We start from the raw sequence: 19,107 nt of genomic DNA, 5'->3' as shown, positions 1-19,107 counted from the left end.
GATTATAATGACGATGGTAATAATGATTACATAGTTAATACTTATTGAATGCTTATCAAGCAGCTATCATTATTCTGGATGCTTGGTATGTAGCAATTCATTTTAATTCTCTTAACAGGAAGTTCTATTTAAACTCATCTTGCAGATGAAGAAACTGAGGCACAGCAAGGCTATGTAACTTGCCCAAGGAGAAACAGTTAGTGAATGGGTGAATCAGAACTTGAAAATGAGATGATCTTTATAAAAAAACAAAAAAAAAAGGATCTTGGAATGAACAGAAATGCTAACCAGCTGTTTTCTGGCCCCTGAGGCCAGAAAGGTGCTGACAGCAGGGCTATCCAGGAGGCCCAGCAGCAGGAAGCACCCTCGCTAAGAAACTAATAGTGCAGACACTTATCATAGACAAGTGTGGGCTTGAGCTACCATAAGTGGATGTCTGGAGAATCCTTTTATAAACACGGGCAGGGAGGACTGGACGTCCCAATTATTCGTCTTTGGGTCCCCTGGTACACATGTGTGGAGCACAGGGTAGGTGATCCACAAGTTTTACCTATACCACCAACTATTCCAACCTTGTCCTAGAAGAAGCACCGGTCCCAGACACTTAGCATCTACTCAGCTCAAAGACCACAGTGGCTGGAACCAAGATCTGAAGTGCACTTGTCAAGACATGGCTTTATTTGAGATCACATGTCATTCAGATCTGCCCGGCTTCTGTCCCACCAAGAAGAAAAGCCCAGGTTTCTCCACCAGCTGCACAAGCACAAGGACCCGTGTTCGATCCCCGGTACCAAAAAGAAGAAGAAGAAGGAGAAGGAGAAGGAGAAGGAGAAGGAGAAGGAGAAGGAGAAAAGCCCTTCGTTGTCAGAAGTGGTGGAGGAATAACTTTTGAGAGATCACCTCAAACTGCTCGATGGTATAGCCAGCCTCTTTCGTAGCAGCCTCTACTGCCTCTGGGGCCAGGGAGAAGATGGAGAACCCTCTGCTCGAAAACTGTGTTGTAGCTGCTCTTCAGTGCATCCCCGAGCACCAGGAAGCCCCCTGGCTTGAGCAGACTGCGGAGACTCCTGAGGGCAGCATGGCAGGCAAGGAGGTCCAGGGAGGCCGCCTGAAGACACAGCGTACTGAGCAGGCAGTCAGCAGGGGATAGGGGGACCCCACTCAGAGCCTGGCTCTGAGTCACATCATGCTTCATCACCTGTGTGACTACCTGCCTTAACTTCCCCTCCTTCCCCAGCCCCTTGACTCTGAAAACCACCATCCAACCAGAATCCCTGGCTACCCCCATCAGGGAAACCCCATGGCAGTGTGATCAGGAATGTATATCCTCAGGGTGATTCACACTGGGAAAGAAGAAATGAGGGGCTGCTCTGGAACCTAAATGTGACTACATTACCCTGAGCTGAGTTAAATCTTTTGATAAAGTGAACAGTAAATGGAAATGATAATAATAGTAATAATACCTGGCTGCTTGCTTCTACAATTAAATTATTTTTCCTCCACATCTTGATTCACTTATTAATTATTATTATTATTATTACCCTTGTCTCCTCTGCCAAACTGCAAAGTAGTGGCTATTTTAACCCGCACAAACAAGTAATAATAGGCTTTAAATGCTGAAAGTTTATCTTTGTAGTAATTGTTGAATAGCATGGGGTAAGAGGAGTGGAGTCATGCACAGGCATTTTAAAAACTATACTACGACTGTGGCCAGGGCCCCATTGGAAAGGAGAAAATTACTAAGTCCTTATTATCAGGCTCAAAAAGTCACTGCAGATACAGAGTATTTTCTGAGAGACATCCTTTCCTTGGTAGCCTTGCCAGGAATCCCATCCTTATCTGTCAAATCAATAGAGTTTTTTTTGGTTTTGGTACTGGGGATCGAACTCAGGACCTTGCGCTTTCAAGGCAGGCAGCAGAACCACTGAGCTAAATCCCCAGCCCTTCAATGGGGTTTCCTGAGAGAAAATCAATAATCAGTTAAGATAAAGAAAGGGCAGGGGATGGGACAGAGTGTCATGCTGCTATAGTTTGGATCTGGAAGGGCCCCAAGGTCTGTGTGTTAAAGTCTGGCCCCCAGCTTGGTGCTATTTAGGAGGAGAACTGCTGGAAGGTCTTTGGGTCTTTGGGGACCCACCCTCAAAGGGGTTTATGGGATTCTGGTCCTTTCCTCTTTCTCTCTTTTGCCTCCCGGCCTTGAAGTGAGTGGTTTTCTTTCCCCACATGCTCCCATGATGTTTTGCCTCACCACAGACCTAAAAGTAACCACAAACCATGAAACCACCAACTAAAATAAAACTTCCTCTTTATAAGTTGATTAACTCATATATAGGTTATAGCAATGGAAAGCTGATTAACATGCATGGATCCTTTTAGAATTTGTTAGGGGAGGAATGAAGGAATAAACTAATAAATTATCAAAATTCAATAAGCAAGCCCTGTGTGGTAGCACACACCTGTAATCCCAGCACTCTAGGAGGCTGAGGCAGGAGGGTCGCAAGTTTGAGCCCACCCTGGGCAACTTAGGGAGACTCTGTCTCAAAAGAAAAATTAAATAAACACCTAGAGTGCACAAGAGAAACTAGAGAGAGGGAAAAGGAGAAAGGAACACCAGAAAATTAGAAAGGTGAGAGGAGAAAAAACAATGAGTGGGTAAATAACTCAATGTCCAGAACTCCAATAGTAAGAGAGATCATTGGATGGAGCCCTTTAAGGAAACTGGTCAACACTGTACCAGGGAACATATACAGTCTTACACTCAGGGAACACACTGTTCATTGTCTGATATACTCCAGGAAAAGACAGCCACTAGGGCAAGAAGGTTTGGTGGAAACAGCAGAGAATGCCCCACATTTGGGCAAGTGAGGGAAAGACTCACTGTAGGACTATTTCTGGTCATGAGAAAAAGTCAATAGTTTAAATAAAGTGTGTAGATTTAGCTTTGGGTAGAAGGATTTGAGATACTGGGAAATATTTGTGAGCATTCAATTTAAATACCTTCCATTTAATAAGCTTAGCAGTAAGCATATGAAAAGACACTTAATATCACTGGCTATCAGAGAAATGCAAATCAAAACCATGTGGTGCCACTTCATATCCAGTAGAAAGAATGTAATTTAAAAAAAACAGACAATAACAAGTGTTGACAAGAAACTGAAACCTACATACTCTGCTGTCGAGCACGGAAAGTTTTAGTCTGGCTACTCTGTAAAATAGTCTGGCAGTTCCCTCAAAAGTTAAACATAGAGTCACTACATGACCTGGAATTTTGGTGCTAGGTATATACTTGAGAAATGAAAACATATATCCACACAAAAATTTACACGTAAGTGGCCAAAAGGTGGGAACCATGTAAATGTCTATCAACTTATAATATATATATCAACTTATAATATATATAAATTTATTATATAGAGAGAGGGAATATTATTTATCAACAAAATGAAGTTCTGCTATGTGCTACAACATGGATGAACCTTGAAGACGTTATACTGAGATAAGCCAGAACCAAAAGCCTACTTATTGCATGATTCGATTCATATGAAATACCCAGAAAAAGGAAATTTATCATGACTGAAAGCAGAATAGTGGTTGCCAGAAGATGAAGGATTGGTGTGAGGGGTGACTCTTGATGGTTTCCAGGGATTTGGGTTGTGAAAATGGTTGAAAATTAATTGTGGCGAGGGTTACACAACTAAGAACCACTGAAGTGCACACTTTAAATAGGTCTATTAATTGTATGGTATGAGCTATCTCTTCAATAAGTTACTGTATTTTTTAAAAAGAAAGAAAGGAAAGGCACTTAGAAAAGTGTAGCTTTTGGGGAATTCCTACCAGCCACTTAACTAGTCTACCTAGAGAATAAAAGTTCCCCTTGACTGGGTTTACCTACTTCCTAATCAAGGATAGTAATAGTGATGGGTGACCACTTTGTCCTCATTTGTCTTGAACTCTTCTGATTTTAGCCTGAAAACCCCCAGCCCTGTGTACCCAATGCAGTCCCGGGCAAACCAAGACACTTATCCTCAAGGCAGCAGAAGTAGCGACAAAGCTGCCTCCCAGTTTTGATATAACATAGATAGATGATTTGATAGAACATTTTAAGAATAAAAAATAGTAATTCAACCCTATGGAAATCTCTGAGAAACACAGATTTGAAAGGGAAATTAATCTAGAACAGATGTTTAACCTCTCTGTAGGTTTGGGTAATGTAAGTGTGTAGAAAAAGCTAAAGAAGTGCGACATGGTATTCTTTTGGACGCGTTCAGAAGCAATCCTCTGTGTCAGGAACACTGCAGGAATGTGTATTTAAGTAATTACGTCAGGAGCAAAATGGACCTCTGCGCCCTATTGTGTATTCAGCTATTTTAAAGACACAAATTACCACAGAACTAGTACTTGCCAGTCAGATGAGGGTGGAAATTGTTCCCAAACTGTGAGACACACCGTGAAGTCTGGAAAACTCACAGAGAATGTGCCAATTTGAGAGGAGAATTTGTTAGAAACACCCACTGCTGTAGATACCTGCTTGTCCTTGGGCACACAGCAAACATTGGTGAACTCAGTTGCCAAGGCAGCTGTGTAAAGATTACACCTCAGGGCTCCTCAGCGCCTGCGAGTGCACCTGCAGGGAAATGGACTCGCCTGGAGACCTGGGCAATTACCGCTCAGCCTCATGTTTAGCTCAAGGGGCAGTAATAAACACACACTAGAGAGGTGTGTGCTGCTTTACAGAAAGCTAACAGCAGTGTGGCCATTTCTCTCCTTCTACAGACCTACTCTTTCAAATGAACCCAAATGCAAAAAAGGCAGCTCTTTCCTCTGTAAATATGTGCTCTATAAAAGCCTGAGGGAAGTGGGAGGGAGAGGAGTGAAAAGGTAAGGAGAAGGACTCCTGGGAAGACCACTTTGTGAGACCATCTTCCCAGACCCCAGGTAATTATCCTGAGATTCAGAGGTTTCTCCCATCTGTCTTGCAAGGGAGGCAGTGAGTCAGAATCCACCCAAACAAGCTTTCTTCCATTACACTCATCTGCCCCAAGCCCCATCCCCAGAGGTTCATGCAGGCCCTCCTGAGAGGGAACTATCAAAACATGATGAGGACATAAAGCCTAGATAAACCTGGATGTCAGTGTAAGAATTGTCAGAGAGGCCGGGGATTTAGCTCAGTGGTTCCACCGCCTGCTTCGAAAGTGAAAGGACCCGAGTTCGATCCCTGGTACGAAAAGAATTGTCAGAGCAAGAAGAATCACTGATAACCCTGTGGTGCAGTCCACACTGGAATCAAGTGGAAGACATTCTGGGAGGAAGAGTGGAAGGCAAAATCCATGCATTCATTTATTTTACAAATATGTTTTGAACCTGTGCTATGAGACAGGAAGTGTGCTGGGCACTGAGGACTCAAGGATGAATGAATGAGACACAGATACTATCCTCATGGAGTTTACACAAAAGCAGAGGGAGAAGGAACTAATCTATGAAAAGCCATAAAAGTGGAAATTAAAACTGATGTATGCAAGGAAGGGAAGGAACATGACACTCAGGGAGAAAAGTCAGAATCTTGGCTTGCCTTGGAGTTCTTAAGAGAAAAGCTCATTTTCCTCTGTTCATGACATAAGCTGGAGTAGTTATATGTTAGGAAAGTAGTTATGAGGAAGACACCTCCCCAAATGAGTCAGATAAGCAGAGATATGGAGGATATGTGTGTAGGTGTTAACTAGGCCAAAGAAACTGTAGAGGGAAGGAACATATTCGAGAAAGAGGACATCAAAACTGCAAAGGGCACATGGTGGAAGGAAATGTGGAGAAGAGCATGCTGATGTGGGTAGACTGGGAGGCAAATGGGTCAGGAGGTGCCAGATGAGGCAGCACTTTGTGGACTGTTAGGAATTTTTTATCCTAAAAGCCATGGGAAGGTGTTAAAGAAGGGAATCACATGATCAGATTCACATTCTTAGATAACTGTTGGGGCTGCAGAGAAGAGAATTGAGTGAAAGGACAAGAATGGAGACGGGAGGCCAGTTAGAGGGAGAGGATGATAGCTCGGACTACAGTAATGATAAATACCAGAGAGAATAAACTGGGTCAAGAGGAATGAAGGGAATAAAATGGACAGAGCTTGGTGATAGAATAGTCATGGAACATGATAGCAAGGAAGGTGACAAGATTGACTTCCAGGCTTCTGGCTTGTCCAATTAATTGTACAATGATGCCATTCAAGGAGCCAAGAATACCAGAAATTGAGCAGATCTGGAGTGATCATAGCTCTATTTTGGACACATGGAGTTTGAAGTACTTTGAGTTATATCAGTAGAAATGTTTATAATTGGAAGAAACTGGCTATTTGACATTTTCTTAGCCTGCCTTGTTAATTTTCCCTGAGAGAAAATGCTAGGAGAGCATCTATTTAAGAGAGTAGCATCCTTATAAAAGGCGGAAACTTCTAGACATCACCAAAATAATCATCAAACCACCAATATCCTGATGTTTAGAAAGACATCAATACTTTTTTTTTTGTTTGCAAGTCATGAAAATCCAGAGTTGCCTTGTCACTGAGGCAGTCTACTAGTTTGTGGAACAAACTTGGTACTACCGTGCATGTTTTTGGACAATATGCTGACATGTTTTAAAATAGCTAAGGATATCTGTGCAGAGAGCATTTGGTTCTGAGAACTTCCACCTCTGCAGGTGCTCCAGCTTTCTCCTGCAAGGTACACTAAAGTGAAGTGGAGAAATGGAAGAATACATTCCAAATTCATCTTAGTGGTTGCCTCTGGAAATGGATGGAGAGGGATCAGGTTGGAATGGGGGACAGAGTTTAACTTGTCTAATGTTTCATGGCTCCCACTGGAAAAAAACTGAACCAACCTTTATGTTTAAAATGTTAACAATTTGTCAATTTTAAGTAAAGATCCAGATGTGAGCCACAACTGTGAGGGAATAAATTCAGAGAACTGTATTTTTTTATTCTCAGAGCTCTTCCATATTTCTCTAATTACCCAACATAAATAATTTTTAAAAGGAAAAAAAAGTGAAGCGGAGGACTCACCTCTGCAGCTGGAGGCCTCCACCCTCTCCAAGCCCCACCTGGATGTCCTGAAGGTTGAGAACAGCTTGGAGAGCACACCTGTAACTTATTCTCACACCCACCTGCATGGCTGGGCACACCTGTGGGAAGCTCCGCTCTAAACACCTGAGCTTCTCCCATGCTAACATGCAGACCACCTTGGCAAATCCTGTGGAAGTGCAGCCTCCAATTCTGCAGGCAGCAAGTGGGGCCTGAGGGTCTGCTTTTATAACCAGCTCGTACATGATATCAAAGCTGCTGGTCTGGGAACTGCAAGCCTAAGCAATGTGTTTCAAGTTCCAGGAGCCAGGGGCTAATTAATGCTGTTTCTTGGATTTCTCAAGGGAAAAATTCATTTTCCTGTCTTTCATGATACAAACTGGAACAGTGATAGCTTAGCTTTTTACTTTCTTACTCACTAAACGGGTAGTATGAGGCAAGACTTTGGTACTGATGTCTTACAACTTTCAGATGGTTGTGAAAATGAGTGATTCCTGAATGTATGCATCACATTCTGTAAGTAGAGGAAGAGAAGACAGTTCATATTGTCCTTGGCAGCTGTCAGCACAAGAAATAGCTTCAGATAAAGAAGAAATAATCTTGAGGGAAATAGGTTGTAGGTTGATAGAGGTACTTGAAGATGCAAGAAAGACATACGTTGAATGGAATCACTGTCACTCTCAAAATAGTTGAAGCCACAGGATCTGGCATGAGGATAAGAAGGAGAATGCAGAAAGTTACTGCTAAAAATACAGTTCCTGATTCTAACAGAGCAATTGGGAAGGGAGGGTGTCTCTGGAGCCAATTGTTACAAGCTGATGATTCTGACATGAGATAAGTAATGCTTTTAGTGTCCTACTCAATTTTAAGGGTTCACTTTTGAAAGAGATGGAAAGGGAAAATTGAGAACAAAGTTTCAAAAGACTTCTTGACAAATGATTTAGATTTTGGAAAGGTATACTGTTAAATAATGACTGAGAATTTTTTTAACGAACTTTCCCTGAAATTCTATAAATCCTGGTAAATTCCTTATTTATTTAATATTTTTTGTATTACTCAAATCCTCATAGCTACAATTTTTCTAGTTCATATCAATTACATTCTTTAGAACCATATATTCAATAAAAGAGGAGTATGAAATTAATTTTAGGGAATATGCCTTCACTTTGAAGGTTAAATGTATGAACTTCTAGGTAAGGGGTTTACAGGTTAAAATAACATGAAAATAGTGTCTCTTGGTTTTTTACTAAGTGTGAGAAAAAATAAGCAATACTTAAGCAATATTAAACAATGTTACAATATTGTCCATGTATAAGTATGACAAACATACATTCTCATTTAGGCATGAGCTTAGAAAATACGTCACTTTTGCAGTCTTCTTAAAAACATTATTTGGAGATCTGTTCAGGAACTAAGAGATGAATCAGAATCAAAACTCCATAACTAGAAAAATCACATGAAATATGTTCAAATAACTATAAAAATTATTAAAGTCAAAAGTAAATGCCCCAATAAAATATAAAAATAATACTTTTAATTAAAATGTTTGAATATAAACATGTCAGGTATTAATAATAAACCTTGAGAAGAGAGATATCAGAGGGACTTCAGGTATCAAGATTTGTTAAATTCCTCATTTTGAGAAAAAAAAATTACTGATTCTTATCTGACATTGATAAGCTAATTTGTCTTCAGCATGTCTGCATTATAAGAAATACTACAAGGTTTTTAGGTGAAGTGAATGATGCCAGACAGAAGCTTCCATCTGCAGAAAGAAATGATGAACACCAACAGTACCGAGAGGTCACATGTGGATATATACTGTGTGTATATGATCTTAGTTTGGGGTTCTATATTGGAATACTACAGATTGGGTGGCTAACAAGGAGGCCAGAAGTCCAGATCAAGGTGCCAGAATGCTCAGGTTTTGAAAAGGATACTCTTCTGGACTGCAGGTGGCTGATTTCTCCTTGCATCTTCACATGGCAGAAAGAGAGCGAGCAAGTTCTGTGAAGGTCTCTCTTTTTTTTTTTTTTTGGTACCAGGGATTGAACTTGGGACCTTGCGCTTGCAAGGCAGGTGCCAGAACCACTGAGCTAAATCCCCGGCCCTGTGAAGTTCTCTTTTATAAGAGCACTAATCTCACCCATGAGGCTTCCACTCTCACGACCTAATTATCACCCCAAAACCCCTTCCCAACACCATCACATTAGGGGGTAAGATTTCAATATGGGAATTTCAGAGGTATGCAAACATTCTTGATAATTCATTTTTTAGTGCTAAATAATAGTTCATCACTTAGATGTACCACAGTTAATCTCTTCATTCACCTACTGAAGGATATCTCAGTTGCCTCTGATTTTTTGCAATTATGAATAAAACTGTTATAAGTGTCTACTTGTAGACAATATGTATCCATGGGTGGTGGACATAGTTTTTTACTCCTTTGAATAAATATGAAGAAGTGCAATTGCTGGATCATACAGTGAAGATATGTTGAATCTTCTTAAGGATAGCCAAACTGTTTTTCAGAGTGGCAGTCCCATTTTGCATTCCCACCAGCAATGAGACTTTCTGTTATTCCACATCCTTACCAGGATTTGGTGGCATCAGTGTTCTGGATTTTGGTGATTCTAACGGGTATGTAGTGGTACTGATTTTGTTTTGTTTTGCTTTGCTTTGGTTTGCTAGGGGTTTTTTGTTGTTGTTGTTGTTGTTGTTTTTGTTTTTTTGGTAACTCAGTCTCAGAGTTGATATTCCATCATTCTGCTGCATCCTATTAGATTTGTTAGCATTGAATCACTAAATCTAATTTACACTGTAGGGGAGGAGATAACACAAGAGTGTAAATATTGATTCAAGGACCACTGAGGTCCAGTTTTGAAGCTGCCTACACCACCAGGCAAATGTAAATCAGGAAGGTTAATGTGGCAATACTAACATCAGATGAAGTAGATGTTAAGACAAAGTGTATTACTAGAAATAAAAGGAGACATTTCATTATAATAAAGCGGTCAATTCACCAAGAAGACATAACAATCTAAAAATATATGCAGCTAATAGCAGAGCTTCAAAATGCATGAGGCCAATGTTGACAGAACTCTAGGGAAAAAAGGAATATATCCACATTCATAGTCTGAGATGTTAACTTTTCTCTCTGTATAGATAGAGCAAGAAAACAAAAAAAACTCAGTAAAGATGTGGAAAGTTTGAAAACTACTATCATTCTACCTGACCTAATTGTTATTTATAAAAACTACACCTACAACTGGACAATGCAGAAAGCAACACAATTCTAGGTACTTTGTGATCAAAGAAGAAATCAGAAAATATTCTCTATCAGATAATAAAATACAATGTATTCAAAAATCATGGGATGCAGCTAACACAAGTGCTGAAGGGAATTTGCAACTTTAAATGGCTACATTAAAAAATATGAAATCAATGGTTTAACATTGCTTCTTAAGAGGCTAGCAGCAAAAAACAATAAAAATTTTATAAAGTTAGAAAAATAATTTAAAAGAAACCAGGAAAAGGATTAAAGTTAAAATAAGTGGAAGAAAATTAAAAGCAGAAACCAATAAAATAGGAAATGGACAGACCACACCACAGAGATAATCAACAAAGTTAAAAGTTAAAACTAACAGATTAGTTTCTTTTTTAAAGACATTATCAGGATCAAGAGTCAAAAAGGAAATTACTACAAGTCTAACAGACATGAAAGGCTAAGAAAAAGATAATGTAAACAAACAAAACAAAACACAGTTATGCCAGTGAAGTTGATAGCCAACATGAAAAGCACAAACTCCTCAAAAAATGCTACTTATTAATACAGATAAGTTCAGGCAAGGTGATGCACCCTGTAATTCCAGCCACTTGGAGACTGAGACAGGAGGATTGCAAGTTTGAGGCCAGCCTGGGCAACTTAGCAATACCCTGTCTCAAAACAGAAACTAAAATAAAAGGGTAGGAATCTAGTTCAGTTTAGGCACTCCTGACTGCAGTCCCCAGTACAATCAAGCAAGCAAGCAAGCAAGCAGTCAGTAGAGAAAAGACCTTCTTGCCATACACAGAAAAACCTTCACATCCAGATGGCTTCATGGTGAATTTTAGTAATCATTTAAGAAGAAGGTAAGACTATTGCCACATATAGAATGAAAAAAAATTTTGAGACAGGTTCTCACTATGTAGTTTGGGCTGGTCTCAGACTCACTATGTAGCCCAGACTGGCCTCAAACTCCTAGCAGTTCTCCTGCCTCAGCCTCCCAAGTGCTGGGATTAAAGCCATGTGCCACCATGCCCAACTCAGAACAAATTTCTTCACAGGATTTTTGCAAATCACATCCAAAAACACATAAAAAAATAACACTTGATAACCCAAGGGGTTTATACCAGTTTGGTTTAACATTCAAAATCATCTGATGTAATTTACATTTTCCAAAAAGAGAAGTAAAATCATATGACCATCTCAATAAAAGCAAAAAAATTGGACAAAATTGAACATTTGATTTAAAACTTCCAACAAGGCAAGAATGCAGAGGAGCTTAGTCTGATAGTGATCATCTATGAAAAACCTGGAATTTATGTGTTTAATAATGAATCATTGAAAAACATTCACCCTAAGATATGGTTTAAGTACAAATGTCTGCTCTCATCATTTTTATTCAGCATTGTATTGGAAATCTTAGCCAATGTAAATAAAGTTTAAAATATACAAGATATAAAGTTGGAATTGAATTTAAAAATATATTTTTATTTGTAGAAAATAGTGTACATAGAAAACTCTATGGAATTACAAAAAAAAAAAACCCGTAAAACTACTAAATGAATTAATGAAGTTAGCAAGGTCATAGGACCCAAGGCAAATACACAAAAATCAATTGTATTTCTAATATACTAACAGTGAAATAAAAATAAAATTAATAAAATTAAAATGAAATTTTAAAAAATCATAGCATTAAAAACAAGGAAAATTTAACAAAATATATACAAAATATAGGAACTACAAAACATTTCTGAGGGAAATGAAAGAAGTTATACACAAATGAAGAGATTAACCATGTTTATTGACTGGATATTCATTATGTCCATTCTGTTAAATTAATCTGTAAATTCAAAGAAATCCCAATCGTAGTCTCAGTAGGCCTTTTCTAGTTGGCTAGGTTGCTCTAAAATTTACAACAAGATATAGTGATACTAGAAGTGCTAAAAGAATCTTGGAAAAGAACAAAGTTGGAAGATTTGTAGTGCCAGATTTCAAGACTTACAATGCCTGGAAATAAGGACAAGACCAGTGTAAACTCAGTGAAAGTTATGCAACTCTGAATAATAGCAAAAATATTCATTGGGACAGGAAAAAAGATCTATTTTATTCATCCTGATATTTTATAAAGAATTGTACCAGCAGTAAGTCACCTTGATAACTTCTGACAATCCACGTTTGCTACCAATAGGACAGTGTATCAACAACACATAAGAAAATGAGTATAAACTTTAGAACACTCCTAATAATCTTGAGAGAGAAACCTCTCTCAAGAAGTAAGCAGACTATTAAAAGAAAATGGGAAAATTTTTTCCTGAATTGTGGGTTGCCTCTTCACTCTGTTGGTGGTTTCTCTTGCTGTGCAGAAGCTTTTTAGTAAAAAGAGATCCCACTTGTTGATTATTTGTGCTAGTTCACAGGCAACTGAGGTTTTGTTCATAAAATCTTTTCCTACACCTATGTCTTCAAGAGTTCTTCCTAAATGGGGAAAAAAATTAAGAACTAAGATACATCATGTAAAGGTACAAGCACCCAGTGATAAATGTAAACGTATTGTATACCTAAAATGTACCAATAAAATAATTAAAAAAGAGTTCTTCCTAACCTCTCTTCCAGCCAGTTTAGTGTTTCTGTTTTAATATTTAGATCTTCAATACATTTCAATTTTAGTTTAGTGCATAGTGAGATATAGGTCTAGTTTTAATCTTTGGCAAGTTGAAACCCAATTTTTCCAGCAGCATTTATTAAAGAGGCTATCTTTCCTCCAGTGAGGGTGTTTGGCTCCTTTGTCAAAGATGAGGTGGCTGAGTGTGTCTGGAGTTGTTTCTGCATCTTCTAATCTGTTCCACTGGTCCTCAGATCTGTTTCTTTGCCAGTACCATGCTGTTTTTATCACAGTAGCTTTGTAGTATAGTTTCAAGTTGGGGATTGTGATACCCCCTACCTTGTCTTTATTACCTAGTATTCCTTTTGCTATTCTAGGTCTCTTCTTGTTCCAAATGAATTTTTGGATTGTTTTCTCAAGGTCCATGAAGTATGCTGCTGAAATTCCAATTGGGATTGCATTGAATCTATATAGCAGTTTTGGAAGTATGGCCATTTTCACTATGTTGATTCTTCCTACCCAGGAGCAATGGATGTCTTTCCATTTTTGATATCGTCTTCAATCTCTTATTTCAGAGTGCTATAGTTTTCAGAGTATAGGTCTTTGATTTCTTTTGTTAGGTTGATTCCTAGGTATTTCAATTTTTTGGATGCTATTGTGAAAGGAATTGATTGCCCCATTTCTCTCTCAGTGAGTCTGTCCCTCGGACAAAGGTCTACTATCTAGAATATATAAAGAACTTTTAAAAATCAGACCTCCCAAATTTAAAGACCCAATCTAAAAATGGGCATTTGAAATGAACAGACATTTCTCAGACAAAAAGTAGAAATAGCAAATAAACATATGAAAAAATGTTCAACATCACTGGTCATTCAAGACATGCAAATGAAAACAACACTGAGATTCCACCTCACCCCAGAAGGAATGGCTGCCATAATGAAATCAACAAATAACAAATGCTGGCAGGGCTGTGGGGAAAGAGGAACCCTGCTCCACTGCTGGTGGGAGTGCAGACTGGTGCAACCACTGTGGAAATCAGTATGGAGATACCTCAAAGAACTAGGACTGGAAGTCCCATTTGACCCCGCTATTCCCCTTCTAGGGATCTTCCCCAAAGAATTAAAAGAATCATCCCACAGTGATATATGTGCACCCATGTTCATAGCAGCACAGTTTGTAATAGCTAAAACTTGGAAACAGCCCAAATGCCCATCAACTGGAAACTGGATAAAGAAAATGTGGGGTTTTTTTTAGAGTGGAGTACTACTCAGCCATAAAGAATGAGAAATTAGAGACATTTATTGCTAAATGGATGCACATTGAGGCGATACTCTTAAGTGAAATAAATAGGACACACGTGTAAATACACAATAGTTTGTCTAGTGTAAGAAACTCAAAGTGTAAATAAGGACTAAAAGGTATAATAAATAATGTGAAACAGGAAGAAAAGGGGAAGGTGAAGTGGGAGGGTTAGGAATGGAATTAATATGAGAAAATGAAAAACTGGAAGCAAAGTCTTTGTAGATAGGGACAGGTGGAGGGGTTGAAGGGAGGGCAGGGGAATGGGGAAAAAATAAGAACCAAGATGGATTATGTAAAGGTGCAAATTTCCAATGATGAATGTCATTATAATGTATACCTAAAATGTACCAATATAATTAATTAATTAAAAAAAAAGAAAATGGGAGACCAACGAAACAGAGGCAGACTTTCGAATCAGTTTCAGATGGGAAATTGGCTCCTGGGTATAAACAAAACTGACCAAGAGATGGGAACCGATTATTGGTACAATTATACAGAAATGAATTGACCACTACTCCAAAAGAGAATCTAAGCAGAAATATTCCTCAAGTATGATAAATCTCCATGATTTTATGTTGATCCCTGGGATTTGAGACTATTACCTAGTTTTTCCATGCTCTCCAAGTTCTAAAACATAGGTTCATCTTTGGCACTTCCTTGTTCTCACTTCCCAAAACTGATTACAATTATTATTTATTCCAACTCAAAAACTGATCTTAAAACAATCTCTTTCCATCACCATAGTTCAAGACACCAAGCCTCTCTCCCACACCTGGATTTAAATGATCTCCTTTCTATTATCTCTTGTTTCCCTCTAAATCCCTTCAATCTATTGTCCACACAGCAGCTAGAGAGACATAAATGTAAATTGGGTCTCATCATTCTCCTGGTTGTATCTGGAATACCGTTCATCTCATTACACTTGAGGCTCACATTTTTTTTTTTTTTTGAGACAGGGTCTTGCTGTGTAGTTCAGGCTGGCCTTAAACTCACTATGTACCCCAGCCTCAAACTCGTGGTGATCCTCCTGCCTCAGTCTCCCAAGTGCTGGGATTACAGGTGTGTACCACCACACCCAGCCCATAAAGTCCCTAAATGACCTGGCATTTGCCTCCCTTCCCTGATGTGAATTCTAGGGGAGAAGGGTCTTCTTCTACCTGTTCAGTGTTCTGACTTAGGAGCTAATACTTTGTTGATGTGTTGAGCACACCATAGTTGCTCAACAAAGGTTTGTTTTTTAATTAATTAGTCAGTAATTAATTAATGCTAGTTTCTTTAACTATGCGCCAAAAAGTGTTAACATTTGTTTCTTGAGGGATAGTTTTGCCAGGAAATCAGAATCCCTTTCTGATTCACTATACCCAAAATAGACATGGAATTGCATCAAATTAAAAGCTCTCCACAGCAAATGAAACAATCATCAGAGTGAAGATACAAGCTATAGGATGGGCAGAAATATTTGCATTAATATCCAGAATATATAAGGAACTGAAAAAAATTAATAGCAAAAAACAAATAATCCAATTTTTTATTATCTTTTTTTATTCCCATACTGGGAATCAAACTTAGGACCTTGCACTTGCCAGGCAGGCACGGTGCTGCTGAGCTACATCCCCAGCCTGCAATCTTTAAAATGGGCAAGAGACCTAAATAGACATTTGTTAAAAGAATAGCCAACAAGTATATGAAAAAAAGTCAACATCATTAATCATTAGGGAAATCAAAATCAAACAATGAGATATCACCTCACTCCAGTCAGGATAACTCTTAGCAGAAAGTCAAAAGACAAAGAATGCTGGCAGGAATGTGGGGGCAGGATTCTTACACATTGTGGATGAGAATATAAACTAGTACAACCACCATGGAAAATATTGCAGAGGTTCCTCAAAAAATTTAAAATAGAGCTATTGTATGGTCCCGCAATTCCACACCTGGGTATATAATCCCACTCCTGAGTAGGATGACTATAGATAAAAATTATATATTACATATTTCTCGAGCTAACAAAAGGATTTTGAATGCTTTTATCATAAAAAATGATAAATATTTAAGGATATAGAAACATTGAACCTGATTTGAACATTATACAATCTATCCAAAATCACATGGTACCCATTAATATTGTTCAACCTAGGATCCAACCAGGCTTGTCTGCTACTTCTTATGTGTTCATTTGTGCTTTCTCTTTTTTTGTGTTCCTGTGGTTTTTAATTTTTTAAAAATATTTTTCTTGTCTTCCCCTTCTTTATGGTTTAGCTTTAGCTTTCACATGACTTTCTCTTTTCTTCTATATGCTTCATTTCCACTTTTTCCTATAATTTTCTCTCTTAATTTAGATGCTACAAGACATTGTGTATTATACACCCTACCTTCCTTTTTCTAGTGTTTTCATTAAATACATACAGTATATTTAAATTTTTTTTACTGATACATAAAAACATAAAGATTGTACATATTAATGAGCTACAGCTCATCTCTTTCTTGCTCTCATTAGCTCATTCTCCATTTAGGTCTTTCTTTGGTCTCTATGTTTCTGTTTCCATTGCTTTTTCAACTTTGATCCTAAGGACAATTCTTGGCTCAGAAAAACCAACTGTCACTTAAGTGTCCTCAGAAAACCAAGTAGTAGACACGATCGCTCTACCTGTTCCCTTCAAGATCACATACATAGGTCACCATTGGGGATTGGTCAAAGGTCCCTGGCTCCTTCTTCAGCCACTTCTCCAGCTCTTGCATTGTTGATTTCCCTTGGTGTGCTTGGGTGACTCCTCCTGTCTGCAGTTCTGTGCTTGACCTTTGCCCCTTGGCAGAACACCACGTAAGGCTCATGCCTCACCCCCTTCTAGGTTACCTTTTCCATGACTCCCCTCAATTCCTAAAATATCCAGAACATTTGTGGCCTATTTCTCTGTTAAAGTTTAGTCACACATCTGTCTCTAAAGAATAGGCTGACCTGATGGGTGAAGATTGATAGCCCAAATTTTAAAACCAGGACAAACCTTTCTGTAAAGTCTAGGCCATCCAGCAGTCCAAACAAACAGAGAGGAGCTGGTAGATGTTGGGGCCAGAGCCAATGTCAACCTGGTCTCCCTCCGCCCCACCTGACAGGAATAAAGAAGGGAATATGAAACAACATATAGCAGCAGACAGAACTGAATTTACATTGTCTTCCCTCAGACTGTGCCAGAGATACCCAAAGACAGACCGCCACACTCTTCACAGCTCAAAATCCATTTTAAAAACATCTTTTCATTTTCCATTCCCCATCCAGGATGGAGGCATGTTTAGCTGACCTATTTTAAAGTCCAGAAGAAGAAAAAAGATCTACATCTAGGGTACAGATCCCTGATCCAGAAACACTACTATACAGATAACGTAAAAACTATTAAGGAATATTTTTGTGAGGAAATTATTTTCTTTGTTCAAAAATGTAGTTCATATAATGTCCCCCCAAAACCTCCACCCAGTTCTTAACATGTTGGGAGGTCTTTACCTAGTGCATATTCCAATAAATATTAGACTCTCAGGCTCTTAAGTGGCCCATTGAGGGTTAAATGGTTCCCTGAGTCACCTTAACAAATCAATGCAGACTCAGGACAGCACTCAGGCCCTCAGATTTCCCTTCTGCGTGAGCAAATGAGATAATGGATATCAAAGCACTTTGTGAATTATAAAATAGCTAAACCAGCATTAATCTTTATCCTAGCTAAGTAAACAGGTTAAACAAACAGGTGAAGCCCAAAAGGCTGTCAAATAATGACAGCCAGACACAAACCTGGCCAGACTTTGAAATCTATGACTCCCGCTGACAGGAAACACAACCAACAAACTTACCAGGGAAGAATATCTTGAAAAGATTTGTCAGCAGGTGCCTAAGAATTTGGTTTTCTACAGAGTGTCTGGACCCAAAATTGTAATATTTTTCTAGAAAGCCCCGAGGGTTAAAATGTCTTAAGTAAGTGTCCCTGGAGGGGAAGCCAGATTCCATTGTCTCCCACTTGTGTGCCACCAGCCCACTGCTCACTTCCCTCTCTGGCAGAAGCCAAGGAGTTGCCTTGCCAAAGTGTTTCCCTGAGCCTTGGGCTATCAATCTTCACTCCATCAGTTCAGCCTACTCCTTAGAGACAGATGTTTGGCTAAACTCTAACAGAGAAATAGGCCACAAATGTTCTGGATATTTTAGGAATTGAGGGGAGTCTTGGAAAAGGTAACCTAGAAGGAGGTGAGGCATGAGCTTTACGTGGTGTTTTGCCAAGGGGCAAAGGTAAACCACAGAACTGCAGACAGGAGGAGTCATCCAAGCACACCAAGGTAATTATTTAACTCAGAAGAACCCCAAAGTTCAGAGAAGTGGCTCATTTCTGAACAACACCATCATTTCTCTCACTCTTGCAGTTTCCCCCAGAAAAGCGAGGCAAAATAATGGTTTCGCTTTAAGCATGCTGGAGAAAGAAAAAAAAGTAGAGGAAATGTGTTCAGGGCTAAGGAATGTTGGCTAAAGAAGGAATCTCAGATGCAGTCTGGAAAGAGTAAATTTAAAAACCTGTACAAGGCTTTGTGTGAAGCCTAGGCCATCCAGCACTCCTGTAACTCTCTCCTTGTGTTCCAACACTCCCCACCCCAGTCCTACACATCTGCAGCTTTAGCCTCTGCTAGCACTGCTCAACATCCCCACACTCCTTACTGCTTTCACGCAGTTCTAATCCTGAGAGTTCTTCCAAAGTAAACTCTATGCCTCTGCTTCCTTACATTTCCATTTCTAAACCCTTTTTTTTTTTTGGACTGGGGATCAAACTCAAGCAAGGCAGGCACGGTGCCGCTGAGCTAAATCCCTGGCCCTTCTGAACCCATATTGCTCTTAGAATTCATTCC

At 39.0% G+C, this 19,107-nt stretch overlaps 1 protein-coding gene across 1 annotated transcript; it reads right to left on the bottom strand.

Annotated features, from left to right (window-relative positions):
• Positions 1-15,712: 15,712 nt before the first annotated feature.
• Positions 15,713-18,546, bottom strand: Nnmt (nicotinamide N-methyltransferase). The gene is made up of 3 exons (XM_004856621.2): positions 18,070-18,546; positions 17,262-17,336; positions 15,713-17,000 (listed from the first exon to the last, which is right to left on the bottom strand). Exons 1-3 carry the CDS (start codon positions 18,221-18,223, stop codon positions 16,876-16,878), a joined length of 354 nt encoding a protein of 117 aa, XP_004856678.2. The 5' UTR covers positions 18,224-18,546; the 3' UTR covers positions 15,713-16,875.
• Positions 18,547-19,107: the final 561 nt, after the last annotated feature.

The sequence above is a fragment of the Heterocephalus glaber genome, unplaced genomic scaffold (assembly GCF_053883595.1).
Source record: "Heterocephalus glaber isolate CG9 unplaced genomic scaffold, H.glaber_assembly_v1.0 deba00001429, whole genome shotgun sequence".
Taxonomy (NCBI): Eukaryota; Metazoa; Chordata; class Mammalia; order Rodentia; family Bathyergidae; genus Heterocephalus; species Heterocephalus glaber.
This window is presented reverse-complemented; position numbering and strand designations above follow the sequence as displayed.

Coding starts and splice junctions, on each gene's coding strand:
- Nnmt (XM_004856621.2), bottom strand. CDS start 18,223: ATGGAATCTGGCTTCCCCTCCAGGGACACTTACTTAAGACATTTTAAC. Junction 17,337..18,069: donor TTTCAAGATATTCTTCCCTG/GTAAGTTTGTTG, acceptor TATTCCTGTCAG/GTGGGGCGGAGGGAGACCAG. Junction 17,001..17,261: donor CCTCTCTGTTTGTTTGGACT/GCTGGATGGCCT, acceptor AGACAGGAGGAG/TCACCCAAGCACACCAAGGG.